This window comes from Antedon mediterranea, chromosome 10 (genome assembly GCF_964355755.1).
Source record: "Antedon mediterranea chromosome 10, ecAntMedi1.1, whole genome shotgun sequence".
In the NCBI taxonomy this organism is placed as follows: domain Eukaryota; kingdom Metazoa; phylum Echinodermata; class Crinoidea; order Comatulida; family Antedonidae; genus Antedon; species Antedon mediterranea.
Window position 1 is genome coordinate 8,430,700 of NC_092679.1, and position 17,158 is coordinate 8,447,857.

A 17,158-nucleotide genomic window follows, 5' to 3' on the forward strand; every position below is an offset into this window, starting at 1 on the left:
TTAAATATAAGATCTTCCTTATCATCTGTCAGTTCGAAAGAATATTGTGTATTATGTGTGATTCGTGATCAGTCTGACCATGTCATGCAGAACCTATCAATGAATTACAGCGTTTCTTGTTATACCAATGATTCTATTTTGAATTGATCAATCATCCACTCAGTGTTTAGAATATTGGTTCTGATAGTTTAGATAGGTAAATTTGTTTACCCTTTTAACCTCATTTCTACAACGAATTCAATCGGTTTTTAAATGTGTTGGTGGTTTCAGAAATGACGACTTTGGTTGAAAAACTATTAAAATATATAATTACTAATTGTGAAAAAGTGGATCTCTTATCAGTCCTTTGTGAAATTTAGGTTTAAAAAGTCTAAGCTGATGTCCTCGTGTATTTCTGCTTAGATTGCATCTTATTTGAAGGAAGTCTTCCTTGGCTACACCCTCGAAATCTTTTGAAAATTTTCAATCAAGTCACCATGAATTCATACAGGGTTGTTAGGCCAAGAAACTTTAAACGATCTCATATGAATAAGAATGGATAGCTGGAATTTGATTTGTCGCATGACGTTGTCCTCTTCAAGTGCGTTTACTTTTTGGGAGAAATGGATTTCATACCTGGACACAGTACGTAACGTAATGTTTGTAAATAACGTTAAAACCGTCTTTATCCATGTGTATAAAGGACTTCTTAATTACTTAAGGAGTTTTATATTTGTTATCACCGTCAGCCATGATAGCATAGATGCGAAGGCCTCAAGAAGAAGTCCCCAATTACCACTCCTTCCAACCTTGGTAAAGTCCAATAGTTAGAGTTTTTGAAAACAAAGACTCGATACCCAGGTTTCTCTTTCGAGATTTCTTGAAACAACAAACTTCAATAAAAACTTGTATCATTGAAATAATGAAAACAATGTTTAAATAATTACATTATAGGGGGTCTCTGACCCAAACAAAAACATCTCGACATTAGGTCATATAGGGGGTCTCTGTTTTCGAAATTTTTCGAAAAACAAATTTCTAAATATTATTACATTATTATAGGTAATATTAATAATTTTTCTAAAAACAAATTTCTAAATATTACTGTATTACATTATTATAGGTAATATTAATATTATACTGTAGTAAAAGACCAATCATTTGGCACATATGGCGTTTCATACATATAACACTTGACCTATTTTTTTCCGACAAAAATCAAAACGATGACTGGTGGACAACATGAAAAAGACAAATTTACAACAGACTGGGAAAAGCCTATTAAAAAACTGTGTGTACTTTACAGAAAATATGTGAAAACAACATTTTGAGAAAATGACACTTTTATATTTAATTTCCTATGTTTTTATGTGTAAAATTAAATGTTTATCTCATAATTACTATAATATGAAGCATCAGTTGATCTTCATATATACCTTTTTGGATAGATCTTATGATGTAGATGATTTTCCGTGAATACAAAAAAATCCTATATTTTGACCTTGTTTGACCTCTTGACCACATAAACTGACCTTAAAACCCAAAACTGAAGATGGCATCAACCCCTATCGTTTTTGTCACCCCACAAAGGATACATTCAACATGGTTGCCTGCTATTAACAAAAAATGCCCCCCAAACTTTTTATAGAGGACTTTTGTGTATTTGGCCTCTCTACTATAAAATATTGTCAAAATAATGCCTATTTTGAATCTATTATAGCTCTTCAGGATCAATGGTGACCCCCAATTGTTTTAACTTATTATGTAAGAAGATAAATTGTAGATATGAATTCATACAAAATGTTTACCTCTCGGATGTTATGACGTCATTGTATGGCCACACGAATGTAAAATATAGGATTTTTGTCTTTTTCGTTATTGCTCATCACATACAACAGAGCGCATCTTGCTTATACGTATTCCATTTCCCCCGAGATTTTAATATTGTCTACGTCAATCAACTATCTTTCAAATGAGTTAAAAATATTTTAATTTTTATGACGTCATGTCTAAAAATGTAAATAACGTGTCACTTATTTTCATCTTTACAGAAAATTTCAATCTGTTATAGCTCGTCAGAATAAAAAGTGATAATCATGATTAAACGTTTTCTGGAAGCTATTGGATTGTAGATACGAATTCATGTGAATATTTTGCCAATCAGATGTTGTGATGTCATCATATGGCCAGTTGAATTCAAAAAGTCATATTTTCATCTCTTGCGTAAAAGTTCATTGCGTTTAAACGAGAGCGCATCTCACTTTTACGTGCCCAAAATTTTTCAAATTTGTATTGTGATTATTTAGATAATTATCTTCTAAAATTGTTATCTTTATAGGTCAATTTGATGACGTCATCGCGTTAAAAATTGGATTTAAAAGATGGGTCTCGTAATTAAGTCTATGCTACACTGTATATAACATACACAGTGTATTCTGTAGATACTGTAATATGATGTATGCTACAAAATAGGTACAATTCAGCACTGTAAACACATTTATTTCATGTCATAGGATGGCATAATAATTGTCGAGGTTCATATAGTTTAAAGTATGTGCATGTTGCGTTTGCGCGGATAACCCGAACTCGTCAAAGTGACGAGTTCAAATCTAGTTGGTTATCCGCAACTTATAAAGTTGCATATAACCCTTGTGATTGTAAATATCTTTTTTTTTCTTCTTCTTTGTTATTAGTTATCCGCTTAGTAGCGGATAACTCCTTGTAATCGTCCTGTTTCATCATATTTTTTTTTTTTTTTTTTTCTTTATTATTAGTTATCCGCACTTGGCGGATAACTCCTTGTTTTTGTATGGGATCTTTTTCCTTTTCTGTATTATTAGTTATCCGCATTGAGCAGATAATTAGTTATCCGCATTGAGCAGATAACTCCTTGTAATCGTCCTGGATCTTTTTCTGCTTCTTTCTTTCTCCCCCATTTTTGTGCAGAACGTATCTCAAAAACTTGTAAACATAACATTTCATAACTTTATCAACATATGGGCATTTACGTGAAGTTGTGCACCTCCTATTTTTGAATGACGTCAGAGTTGTGCAACATGACTTACGCGCGATTTTATGATTTTTTATGATTGATCATAGACTAAAAACCAAGCATAATTTTGTTTTGACACTTTGTGAAAATTTAAGAGCCATTGTCTGTAAGAATCAAAGAAATATCAAAAAAAGTGGCAGACTCAAAAAAATGGATTTCTTTCAAATTTTGCACATGGCTATATATGTGTTGAGAGAAATCAAATATGAAGTATTTTTTATTTCAAACGTATATTTCCATGGCAACGGCCAAATTTGTGTTTTTGACAAATTTTGTCCTTTTTTAAGGTTTTTTAAAATGGATATTGGCACTACTTTGATGAGCGATATTTTTGTGTTGTTCATTTAATTATAAAAAATAATTAGTGTATGCATAATAACAATGCATTGTGTACCTGTTTCAAATTTTTTTTTTTTTTTTTATTTCATACTTTGGGAGATACCATTTATTTAAAAAGGGGTGTTTTTCACTTTTTTTAAATTGTTCAATGCAACTAAACTTTACTTCACCATAACGCCCAAAGTGGTGTATTTTTTTAGCTGATTTATTACAAATAGGTAGTTCTAATGTTTAATAATTGATTTCTAAAATATAATACTGGGGTAAATTTAAAATCTACAAGCAGTGTTGCGAGAAACATAGGCGTTTTTATATAAAAAAAAAACATGGTATATTAGTAAAAACATTTTATTTTCTTTGATTATTTGATTTGAAACTCATTGGTCAGAAAAATTCTTAATGTTTTATATAGTTCTAGTTGTGTTGTGAGAAAAAAAAAATTAATTTTTAATTATAGATTCTGTAATTCCCAGTTTTAATGTCATTTTATAGGTTATATCCTCTGGAAATTTGAATAAATTATCAGATCGTTGTGAATTTTAATCTTTGCAACAGATTACTCCTCTCTTATTTTGAAGCTCCTCTTTCATTTGTTTACTTCTTTTATTTGCTAACCTAAGCAGATCCCATATGCCCATCCACCACCACTTTCGACTACCACCCCTCCCCACCCCCACCCCGACTATAACCACAAAAAGATAAACTGCAACACTTTGGTCGATCATCCACTATAGAGTGTCAAATGCATGCATTCAAGCACCACCCACACTGCCGCTACTATCGCCCCAATGAATAGACGGATTCAAACTCCTCCATCCAACCACCTCCCCCTTTTCTCCAAGCCCCCACCCACCCCAAGTTAAAAATTGCAATGCAAAAGATAGGACATAAAGTTAAGTTTTTAGACCCTCGCCTTCAACCACCTAACTATTTAAAAGTCCTGGATCCACCACTTTCCCCTCCCCAAAATAGAACCAATCAAAAGTCAATGATATACTCAGGTATGTTAATGCTACATAACAAATATTGAAGCCCTGATTTGAAATTTCATTTCATTTAAGGTCAGCATGTAAAATATCACACTTTATTATTAAATATTGGTTTTAAATTCTATATTTTTTTTACTGTGATGGTTGGATTCAGTAATAATTATTAATTAATAATTATCTGATAATTATTTAATTTCCCTTAGTTATGCATAGCAACAGTTACTATGGTAACTAAAAATGAGATATTCTTTAGATTTTGCATATTTATCTCATACAAATTTAAATTTGTAGATTATTAGCAGGCATGCCTTATTTGCATTTTCAAATTACCGTTTCACAAGGTCATATTCGTAAGCACTTTCTTCTGTGATTATTTTTATTCATGAAAACCCCATATTTTATTTACAGCGGCCACCTCCCTTAACGGACGCACTTTGAAAAGCCTGTTTGTTCTTCCTATCTAATTAGTGCATTTGGTGCTTACCGTAAGCAGCTGCGAGCACCTTTTTATACTAAAAATGAGATTTTTTGTAAGCGGCCAATCGAAAAATGTGATACTTATTGCATGGACCTATGAATTAGAGGTGCATGTTTATTGTATTTCTTTATATATTAGCTTTATTTTGAAGAGGTTTTAAAAACATTACTGTGAAGAGATGAGAAAACTACACAGATTTTGACCGACCATTTTTCATATGATAAAAGTTTTGAAAATTTGTCTGAAAATGCTAAAAAATACTAAACCACCTGATTATAAATAATAATATGCCTACAATTAGCTGGAAAATTGAGAGGCTCGTTTCGTTAAGAATATCGTATATAGCCATAATAAGTGATTTTGGCCCTTTATCGGCAGAACCTCCCGTAAGGGGTCACCGCCCGTAAGCGGCCACTTTTCCAGGTCCCGAGGGTGGCCACTTACGGGAGGTTCAACTGTATTTAACAAAACAATTATCCTTAGTTACGCATAGAAACAGGTTCTAAGATAACATAAATAATACATTTTGACATAACTTGACCCAAAAAATTTTTTTCACAAGGTCAGACATTTTCTGGGATTCAGTAGATAAGTAAATTTGGGAAAAGGTAGTAAAGCTATGTAATCAATTGTTTGTAGTCATGAAACCCCATATTAAAAATATTGTACTTAGTTACGTATAGAAACAGTTGCTACAATACACTATAGGTAAAATGTTGATGTCATTTGACCTCAATATGTAAAATTTTTATTTTTTCATGAAACTCCATATTTAATTTTTTTTTAAAATATCATTTGTTACGTAAACAGGTTTAAGATAACACTAAAGGTCATTTTTTTTTACCTTTATTCAGATTCGTCAAGACTTTCTTTCTGAGATTATTAGGATTCAGTATTTAAAGTAAATTTGGCAAAAAGTAGAAATGTAAAACTATGTAGAAAAAATGTTTTTTATTTATGAAAAACCCCTTATTTTTTTTAAATTTTCGCATAGAAACAGTTACTATGGTAAAATGTTGACCTCAAAATGAATGAATTTACAAGGTCAAGTTTGTCATTAATGGAATGCAGTAGAAGTAAAATTGAGAAACATGTACAAATGCAATCAATTCTTTGTATTTATAAAAACGCCATTTTTTACGTTTTTTAAAAATTACTTTCCTTAGTTACACATAGAAATGGTTGCTAAGGTAACACTATAGGTAAAATATGAAAATTGTTGAGAATTGTTATGAACTATCTTGTAAATTTTGATCAAACATTAATAGTTGTAGTAAAGTGGGGACCTGTCCTGTTTTGCAATCTGACCCCTTTTGACCTCAAATGACCTATTTACAAGGTCAGATTTTTTGGGAGGTCTTTCTGTATCTCTTTACACAAAATAGATTAAAAAATTTATAAAAACCATTGACTCAATTATTTCCAAGTTTAACATTATTTTCCATCAACTAAATATTTCAATGCAAAATACTGTTTTTCTGGCAATTAATTGAAATAAACCTGGCAACACATTCTCCTATTTTATCTAAACTATTCGTATGACTCTAGTAGCAATATGCCATATATACATTTTATTATTGGATTAGCCATATTTAAATTGTGTTTCATGTGTTTTGTTTGTTGATATTTTGTTATATTTTTTGCATTTTTCGTATTTCCCTGGCAACACAAAACCTATATACGAAATTTACCCCAGTGTTTTTTTCGTGATTATTGTTGAAAAACCTATTGACTATCAAATTAAAAAACCTCATTGATTTAAAAACACCACTTTGGAAGTTATAGGTACGTTTATGAGGTATACTTTTATAAAAAAAATATTTTTTAAAAACACCCCTTTTTAAAATAATGGTATCAACCAAACTCCATTTTGTAATTTATTTTTTTTCTACATTAAATGGAACTCAATACATGTTGTTTACACTGCTATAAACAAAAACTGTATAATGTAAGTATTTTTGGTTAAAATAAGTATACAAGTTTGTACTTTTTCACTATAGAAAATCTGTGAAAAATGGCAAAAACATCAAAATTTGGATAATTGACCGTTGTCATGGCAACGGAGGCTAAAAATTAAAATGAATGTTGTAGATATGCTTTTTATTGAAATGTCTATTCATGGTAAAAATTTGAGAGAAATCCATTTTTTTACATCTGCCACCAAATCTTTGATTTTTACAGACAATGGCTCTTAAGTCATATCAGGGGCAAACTTTTTGTGGATTAAAAATGGCATGTTTTACAAGAAGTTACGCGCGCACGCGTATTTAAAATTTCAAATTGCGCAAAATTAATTTCTAATCAACTTTTTACGCGATTCATGACATTTTGCGATGTAAAAAATTCCCACGTGCGCGCCAATTTTACGCGCGCGGTGGCGATTGTAGCGCTAAAACATCTTTTTTTTGCGTGAATTATGTTTTATTAGCCTTTTATAGTAATTTGACCAATTTTTATACAATTTCTACTTAAAATTACGTCATACGAGCACGTCGAATTGTTCAATTTGCACGCCTTTTTAATGAATTTGAATTTGCCTTTTTTTAAACAGTCGTAGTTTCTAAACTAAATGGTGAAAGTTATTTTTATTACATATTCTGGAAGTTGATGAGTTGTAGATATCAAATCATACATTAATATGGCTAACAGGACATTGTGACGTCATCGTATGGCCACGCGAATATAAAATATAGGATTTTTGTCTCCGTTATTGCTCATCACATTCAATGGAGCGCATCACGCTTATCCGTATTCCATTTTCTCCGAGATTTTAATATTGTCTAGGTCAATCAACTATCTTTCGCATGAGTCAAAAATATTTTAATTTTTATGACGTCATCATGCCTAAAAATTTAAATTACGTGGGTCATTAATTTCATCTTTACAGTAAATTTTAATCTGTTATAGCTCGTACGAATGAAATGTGATAATCACGATTAAAACGTTTTCTGGAAGCTATTGAATTGTAGATAAGAAATCATGTGAACATTTTGCCAATCGGATCTTGTGACGTCATCATATGGCCAGTTAAATAATATCGTATTTTCATCTTTTGCGTAATAGTTCATCACATTTAAAAGAGCGCGCATCAATATTTCACCTGTTCAAATTTCTTCTACACGTTAATATATTGTTGCTGAGATAATTTCCTTCCGAAATTGCTACATTCGCGTTTCATTTTGAAACCGTCAATATGTTAAAAATTTGAATAAATAAGCGGGTCCCGTAATTTCACCTATTCTACACTGTATGTGATATGTATACAGATTATACTGTGTATACTATATGACACAAAATAACAGAATTCAGCAATAACAACATATCATATTCTTCAGTTCAGGTCACAATGACATAATCTTTTTCCGTGTGCAATATTCCAACGTATGACGTACACGTGGCGTTTGTCGTGCGGATAACTAACTCGTCAAAGTGACGAGTTTCATGTCTAGTTCTTCTGTCTTTCTTCCTTTTTTTGTGAGCCCTGTTTCTCTAAAATGTGTAAACAGAACATATCGTAACTTTGTCAACATATAGACATTTACGTGAAGTTGTGCACCTCCTATTTTTGAAAAACGTCAGAGTTGCGCAACGTGACTTGTACGCAATTTTATGAATTTAGATGATTGATCATAGATTAAAAACCAAAAGTCATTTTGTATTGAGACTTGGTGACAATTTAATTCATATCAAGAGTCAACTTTCTGTGGATTAAAAATGGCATGTTTCACACAAAGTTACGCGCGCACGCGCATTTCAAATTTTAAAATGCGAAAGATCAATTTCTAATCAACTTTCTACGCGTTTCATGTAATTTTAAGCATGTCAAAAATTCCAACGCGCGTGCAAATATTTACGCGGGCGGTGGGCACGTAGAGTTAAAAACATCATTTTTTCGAGTGATTTATGTTTTTCTAGACTTTTCTGGTAACTTTACCAACTTTTAAACAATTTCGACTTAAAGTTACGTCATACGAGCACGTGGAATTGGACAATTTGCATGCGTTTTTTATGAAAAAGTTCCAAAATTTGTAAAAATTATGCATTTTTTTAAACAGTTGTAATTTCTAAACTACACCGTCAACTTTTTGTGGATTACATATTCTGGAAGTTGATGAGTTGTAGATATCGGATCATGTATTAATATAGCTAACCGGACATTGTGACGTCATTATCGTATGGCCACGCGAATATAAAATTTAGGATTTTTGTATCTTTCGTCATTGCTCATTACATTTAATAGAGCGCATCTCCACTTATCCGTTTTCCATTTTCACCCGATTTTGATATTGTCTAGGTCAATCAACCATCTTTCGCATGAGTTAAAAATATTTTAATTTTTATGACGTCATCATGTCTAAAAATTTAAATTACGTGTGGCATTAATTTCATCTTTACAGTAAATTTTAATCTGTTATAGCTCGTAAGAATAAAATGTGATAATCACGATTAAAACGTTTTGTGGAAGCTATTGGATTGAAGATACAAAATCATGTGAAAATGTTGCCAATCGGATGTTGTGACATCATCATATGGCCAGTTAAATAAAAAATGTTGTATTTTCATCTTTTGCGTCATAATTCATTACATTTAAAAGAGCGCGAATCAATATTTCACGTATTCAAATTTCTTCTACACGTTAATATGTTGTTTCTGAGATAATTTCCTTCCGAAATTGCTACCTTCGCATTTCATTTTAAAACCCTCAACATGTTAAAAATTGCAATAAATGGCAGGTCCCATAATTTCACTCATTCTACACTGTATGTAATATGTATACATATTATACTATATATACTATATGACACAAAATTCAGCACTAACAACATATCATATTCTTCAGTTCAGGTCATAATGCCATAATCTTTTTTCTGTGTGCAATATTCCAACGTATGACGTGCACGTGGCGTTGTCGTGCGGATAACTAACTCGTCAAAGTGATGAGTTACATATCTAGTTAGTTATCCGCACTTGGCGGATAACTCCTTGTGATTGTATGGGATCATCATTTTTTTTTTTGGTTATCCGCAACTTAGTTGCAGGATACCCATGTGATTGTAAATATCTTTTTTTTTCATCTTCTTTGTTATTCTTCTTTCTTTCCCGGATTTTTGTTACCAGCATATCTCTATTGCTTGTGAACATAACTTTGTATAACTTGGTAAAAAGATTGACATTGAAGTGTAGATGTGCAGCCAAGCTTTTGGACGATGTCAGATCCGCGTTGCGTAAGTTACGCGCGATTTTATGAATTTCTATAACTGATCATAAATTTAGAACCAACAAATATTGTTTCATGAAACTTAATAAAATTATAATTCATATCATGGGTCAATTTTCTATGGATTAAAAATGGCCTGTTTTACAAGAAGTTACGTGTGCACGCGCATTTAAAATTTCAAAATGCGCAAAATTAATTTCTAATCAACTTTCTACGCTGATCATGACATTTTGAGCATGTCAACAATTTAAGTCATATCATGCGCAAACTTTCTATGCGCAAACTTTCTATGGCATGTTTCAAAGAAAGTTACGCGCGCACGCGCGTTTACAATTTCATAATACGGAAAATCAATTTCTAATCAACTTTCTACGCGTTTCATGTCATTTTGAGCATTTCAACAATTTTTTTACGCGCGCTTGCGCATATAGCGCAAAAACATCATTTTTTTTCTTGATTTTTGTGTTTTTAGCCTTTTGTAGTAAATTTACCAATTTTCAATCAATTTCGACTTAAAATTACGTCATACGAGCACGTAGAATTGGATAATTTGAGCACGTTTTTGATGAAAAACTTCAAAAATTCGTCAAAATTATGTATTTTTTTAAACAGTCATAAATTCTAAACTACGCGGTGAACTTTTTTTAAATTACATATTCTGGAAGTAGATGAGTTGTACTTCTCGAATCATGCATTGATATGGCTACTGGACATTGTGACATCATCGTATGGCCACCTGAATATAAAATATAGGATTTTTGTCTCTTTAGTCATAGCGCGTCACATTTAATAGAGCGCATCTCTACTTATCCGTATTCCATTTCCCTCCATTTTTTTATATTGTCTAGGTCAATCAATTACTTTTACATGATTTATCATTTTTAACATTGTGCTGACGTCATCATGTTGAAAAGCGTCAATAACTTTGGTCACTTATTTTCACCTATTCTGCACTGTATGTTGTACGTATACAGTATATAGTGTATACTGTATATACTTAGACGTGACACAAAATAGAGAGCACACTGAAATTGTTTCAATGGCATAATCGTTTTTCTGCGCGCAATATTCTAACGTATGACGTGCACGTGGCCTTTGCGGTGCGGATAACTTAACTCGTCCGTAGTGACTAGTTGGTTATCCGCCTTGGCGGATAACCCCTCGTTATTGTCAGGATCTTTTTTTTTTTTCTTTTTTTTTTGTGGTTATCCGCACTTGGCAATTTTTAATCAACTTTCTACGCGTTTCATGTCATTTTGAGCATTTCAAAAATGTCCACGCGTGCGCAATTTTTTACGCGCACGTAGCGCAAAAATATCTTCTTTTTTTCTAGATTTTTGTTCTTTCAACCTTTTCGAGGAATTTTACCAACTTTCAACTAATTTCGACTTAAAATCACGTCATACGAGCACGTAGAATTGAATAATTTGCGCGCGTTTTTGATGAAATACCGTAGTTCCTCGGGTATAATCCCACCTCGGGTATAATCCCACCCCCGACTTTACGATTACCTTCACACGCAAGCATATCCCCGGGCAAAGTCCCAGTGTATAATTTTACATTAGGCCAGAGGTGGGCCTAGGCCTACTGTAGCTAGCTAGGCCGACGTCAATTTCTCACCAAAAAAATAGAGTGATTTCTCTGAATTTGGCTGACTTAAAACTCATCAAACAATACAACCTTAAGGCCCCGATGGTCACGTTCTGTACATCCTTTCGCCGTCGTGTACATTCTTTCTTGTTGTTTACACTACTACTGTGCATGCTTGATTACCGTAAAAAAAACACCGCCCTCTATACCGACCAGCTTGTGCACAGTAGAGTTTGTGTCACATGCAACAAAATGCGATTCGAGCGTGTGAGTGAACATGTATCGATCGAGTTCATGTCGATTTAGGAAGCTAGGCCTAGATCACATTTTAGGGTATTTTTTAAGTAGAAATCTCGGAGAAAACCAGTTAGGCCGCCTAGGCCTAGATGGCCTGGCCGTCTAATTGCTAGGCCTACATCGGAATATAGCTTTTAGATAGCCTAAATCGTAGCTAGAAGAAATATCGTCATTTTCAGTTCATGCAGCGGGAAATCCCCGGGTATAGTCCCACCTCCCAAATTCGGGCAAATTTCACGTACAAGGGGGGTGGGATTATACCCGGGGAACTACGGTAGTTCAAAAATTTTTGAAAATTATGCCTTTTTTAAAACAGTCATAGATTCTAAACTACGTGGTAAATTTTTTTTAAATTACAGATTCTGGAAGTAGATGAGTTGTAATATCGAATCATGCATGAATATGGCTAACCGGACGTTGTGACGTCATCGTATGGCCACGATATTGGATTTTTGTATCTTTTGTCATAGCTCATCACATTAAATAGAGCGCATCTTCACTTATCCGTATCCCATTTCCCTCCATTTTTTTGTATTGTCTAGGTCAATCAATTATCTTTCGCATGATTCACCATTTTTAAAATTGTGATGACGTCATCATGTTCAAAAGCATCAATAACTTTTCACTTATTTTCAACTATTCTGCACTGTATGTAGTACGTATACAGTATAGTGTATACCGTATATACTTAGACGTGAAATAGAGAGCGCACTATCATTTTTTAATGGCATAATCGTTATACTGCACGTGACGTGCATGTGGCGTTTGCGCTGCGGATAACCTAACGCCGCGGATAACCTAACTCGTCCGTGGTGACGAGTTCAAATCTAGTTTATGTTAAAACTCATTTCATAGCGAAATACGTACATTTTATATGCCCCACTTAAAATGGATCTTTACCAAATTTAAACCACATAGATATGTGGTCAAGGGCAACTCCACTAAATTGTGGAGGCAAACCAGGATCACAGTTTTGTACCACTTTTTATTATTTTACAATTTGGATCTCTTTTCTCTCTCTCTCTCTCTGATTGATCTTGTTATTATTGTTACTATTATTATTATTACTACTATTGCTACTATTATTACTATTACTGCTATTATTAATATTACTGCTATTATTAATATTAATTACTACTATCATAGGAGGGACATGGAGAATGCATTAACATGGATACAAGAGTGCCAAGCAAAGTATGGATTCATGCCAAGTTTCCATGACATATTAGTACATCTCATCAATGATGGTGACAAGGATATGTTGCAGAAAGGAATGGAGTTCAGTAGTTCTCATCATGGGGATATTAATATGCTATATGATATGACATTTGCATTTTTGACAACTGGAAAATTTGAAGAAGCAAAAAAAATTATTGATGTAAGTTTTAATATCATTACTGTACTCTAGATGAATAAGATATTTTACCTATTTTTTACCTAAAATTGTGCAGCATTAAATTATCTTTTTTTAGTTCACTATGTCGGTCGGTCTGTCTGTCTGTCGGTCCGGTATCACTATGCGTGTTATCGCTTTCTGACCTTATCTTGATATCAGTTTAATCTAGCTAAGTCAATTTTTCACAGTATATTCCTTATGGCCAGGAATCGATATGGTTATGTTTTCACGGTGTGCAATAAAAAATTACGCGGTCTACGCACGATTTAACGAAATCACGTTTGTAATCATATCTTCACAACCATGAATCACAATTATATAAAATTTGGTACTCATAAATTTCAGGGCATAAATCATCATATGGCAATACAATTACGTGCGTAGCGCATGTAACGCATGCGTACGCGCGCTTAAAATTTTCTAAATTTATTTTCGATAAAATAAGAGTACGTTTCAGCCAATTTTAAGAGTTTACAAAATTGCCATGAGTGCGCAGATTTTTGCGCGCGCACTGCGCGTTAAATGTTATTGCTCACTCTTTTTGCCCGATTTCTGTTTTCTTGACTTACTTTTCAACTAGAAATTACGTTATACGAGCACGTCAAAAGTGACAGGCTGCACGTGTAAATTAAAAAAATATAAATGTTTTTAAACATTTCAACATTTTTAAACATGTTCAGTAATTTTGGTCAGTATAGTTCACTATGTCTGTCGGTCTGTCTGTCGGTCCGGTATCACTATGCATTGTAGCACGCGACTTAATGGCTGTTGGCCTTGTTTTATATTAGGTCAAACAAAAATAGTTTTCTGTCAAAGTTCGAAATTGTTTGGGGAGGCGATTGTTTAACAAAATGCTCCCTGGTATGGTCTGGTATATGGCTGATGTATGCTCATGTTGTCAGCCAGATGATTGAGAGCACAAATGATCATAATAAATAACAAATAATCTCTACCTAAATTTAAATCAACCTCAGGGTGGTCACTTACGAGATTGCTTTACGATGGAGGTGGATAGACTGATAGCTAGGTAAAGATTGATTTTTTCTTTATTCTTTATTCTTTATTTCAAGCCAACAGTGTAAAACACCAATAACAGGTTGAAAATAAAATAACTAAACTACAAAATATAAGCCAATATAAATATATACAAAAATGTAAATAAGATTATTTAAATAATTTCATTAATAATACATTTAAATTGAGAGAAATTAAATCTAAAGAATTATTTTTTAAAAGACATGAATTGTACAAAGACAAGAGTCTACAGAAAATACAATTTTTACAAACATTGACAAGAGAAAATTTAACATGAAGAAAGGGTTTACTACGAAGATTACGAACAGGAACATTAAAATAAAACAACGAAACAAGATTACAATCAAACTTAGAAGTAAGACATTTATACAGGAATTGCAAATCCTGTCTTGCTCTCCTAGATGTCGGGGAAACAATAGGAGGCAGAAATTGTTATGGGTCCGATCTATTCTGGAGGCTTGAGAAGCAGAGAGTGAGTTGTAAATAATTGAACAGAAATTGAAAGATGGTTGGATGAGGGAAAGATAAAGTGCACGTTTGGTGTATAGAGATAAATGTTTGCAATTGCGCCACATCAGCCCAAGCAGCCTATTGGCCTTTCTGACAACATGATCAACGTGTGAAATAAATGTCATGTTTACGATGAAAATGCCGAGGTCCCGATAAGAGTTTACACTTTCAAGGACTTCTTCTTGAACAGAGTAAGCGAAAATAATAGGTTTTTTCTTAAGAGAGCATAGGTTTTTTCTTTTTGACATAAGTTTGTAAAATATATACATTTTCTACATTTGCTGGCGATTGTAACTACATAGACCAGAAGCCCAGAAAGTTTATTCACGTGAAAAGCCACAAAATGATATGATTATGTAGATATATAGCCAAGATGCAATAATCAATATTGCTGTAAATTTACCTTGGGGACACCAAATGAGAAGTGTTTAAAAATGGATTTAATCATGTGAAAAGCCACATAGATAAAAATTATTGGACATTGTTCTCATATGTGTATACAATGTTTTAATTGGTTATCCGCACTTGGCGGATAACCCCTTGTTATTGTCAGGATCTTTTTTTTTCTTTTTCTTTTTTTTTTTTTTCTATATTCTTCTTTCTTTCCACGAATTTTGTTCGCAGCGTATCTCTAATTCTGGCTAACAAATGATTGTATAACTTTGTCAAAAGATTGCCCTGTAGCTGTAGATGTGCAAGAAACTTTTTTTTTCAAATTTCGAGTTGCGCGGCGTAAGTTACGCGCAATTTTGTGAATTTCAATGATTGATCATAGAATAAAAACTAAAAGTCGTTTTGTATTGAAACTTGGTGAAAATTTAAGTCTTATAATATGCAAACTTTGTATGGATTAAAAATGGCATGTTTCACAAAAAGTTACGCGCGCACGTGCATTTAAAATTTCAAAATGCGAAAAATCAATTTCTAATCAACTTTCTACGCGTTTCATGTCATTTTGAGCATTTAAAAAATTCTCACGCGTGCGCAATTTTTTTACGCGCACGTAGCACAAAAACAAACATCTTTTTTTTTATTGATTTTTGTTTTTTCTGTCTTTTATAATAAATTTACCAATTTTCAATCAATTTTGCCTTAAAATCTCGTCATACGAGCACGTAGAATTAAACAATTTGCGCGCAATTTTGATGAAAAAGTCCAAAAATTTGTCAAAATTATGCCTTTTTTTAAACGGTCATAGATTCTAAACTACTTGGTGAACTTTTTTTAAATTACATATTCTGGTAGTAGATGAGTTGTAGATATCGAATCATGTATCAATATGGCTAACAGGACATTTTGACGTCATCGTTTGACGTTACGTTATGGCCACTCGAATATAAAATATAGGATTTTTGTCTCTTTCCTCATAGCTCGTCACATTTAATAGAGCGCATCTCCACTTTTTTGTATTCCATTTCCTCCCATTTTTTTATATTGTTTAAGGTCAATCAATTATCTTTCGCATGATTCAACATTTTTTTAATTTTTATTACGTCATCATGTGCAAAAGCGTAAATAACTTTGGTCACTTATTTTCACCTATTCTGCACTGTATGTAGTACGTATACAGTATATAGTGTATACCGTATATACTTAGACATGACACAAAATAGAGAGCGCACTAACATTTTTTTTAATGGCATAATCGTTTTGTCTGCGCGCAATATTCTAACGTATGACGTGCACGTGGCTTTTGCTCTGCGGATAACCTAACTCGTCCATAGTGACGAGTTCAAATCTAGTTTAATATTTGTATTCTGTTTTTATTATTTAAATAGACACCAGGGATGATTGCCAGACCAGGCAGACTACATTGGTACTCAGAAAAATGTGTTGCAGAGCGAATGCAAGAACAGATGGAAAAATTAGTTGAGATCACCAAAGATTTGTACAATTGTAACAGAGATAACCTTTATTTTTGTCTTTTGCAACTTTACGGTAAGTAACTTTGCCCAGCATTTTCATCTCTTTGTTGTTTTTGTTTTTTTGTATATTTTTTTGATTTTATACTGCTCAAAATAAATAAATAAATGAGGAAACGAAAGTTGTTATTTTATTATTATTCTCATCTGTCAGCACCAACACAGCACTAGAACCAACATCACTGGCATTGATGATATCATTCTTAATCATAATCATTTTGCAATATCTTCATGTTATCTATTATATGGATTTTGTTTTGTTTTATTGGTGAAATTCAGACATATAATCAAGTATGATACAGACTCCTAAAATGTCCTATCAGTTTTTTCTAGACTTTTTAGAGATCCTTGGA

The 17,158-nt window shown here is 32.7% G+C and overlaps 1 protein-coding gene across 1 annotated transcript in view; it reads left to right on the forward strand.

Moving 5' to 3' along the window:
- Nucleotides 1-17,158, forward strand: part of LOC140060031 (leucine-rich PPR motif-containing protein, mitochondrial-like) — a 138,533-nt gene that overhangs the window by 116,597 nt on the left and 4,778 nt on the right. Inside the window, exons 24-25 of the mRNA XM_072106066.1 lie at nucleotides 13,089-13,320; nucleotides 16,662-16,821. Of these exons, the coding sequence (XP_071962167.1) occupies nucleotides 13,089-13,320; nucleotides 16,662-16,821 (392 nt within the window). The remainder of the gene's footprint in view (nucleotides 1-13,088; nucleotides 13,321-16,661; nucleotides 16,822-17,158) is intronic.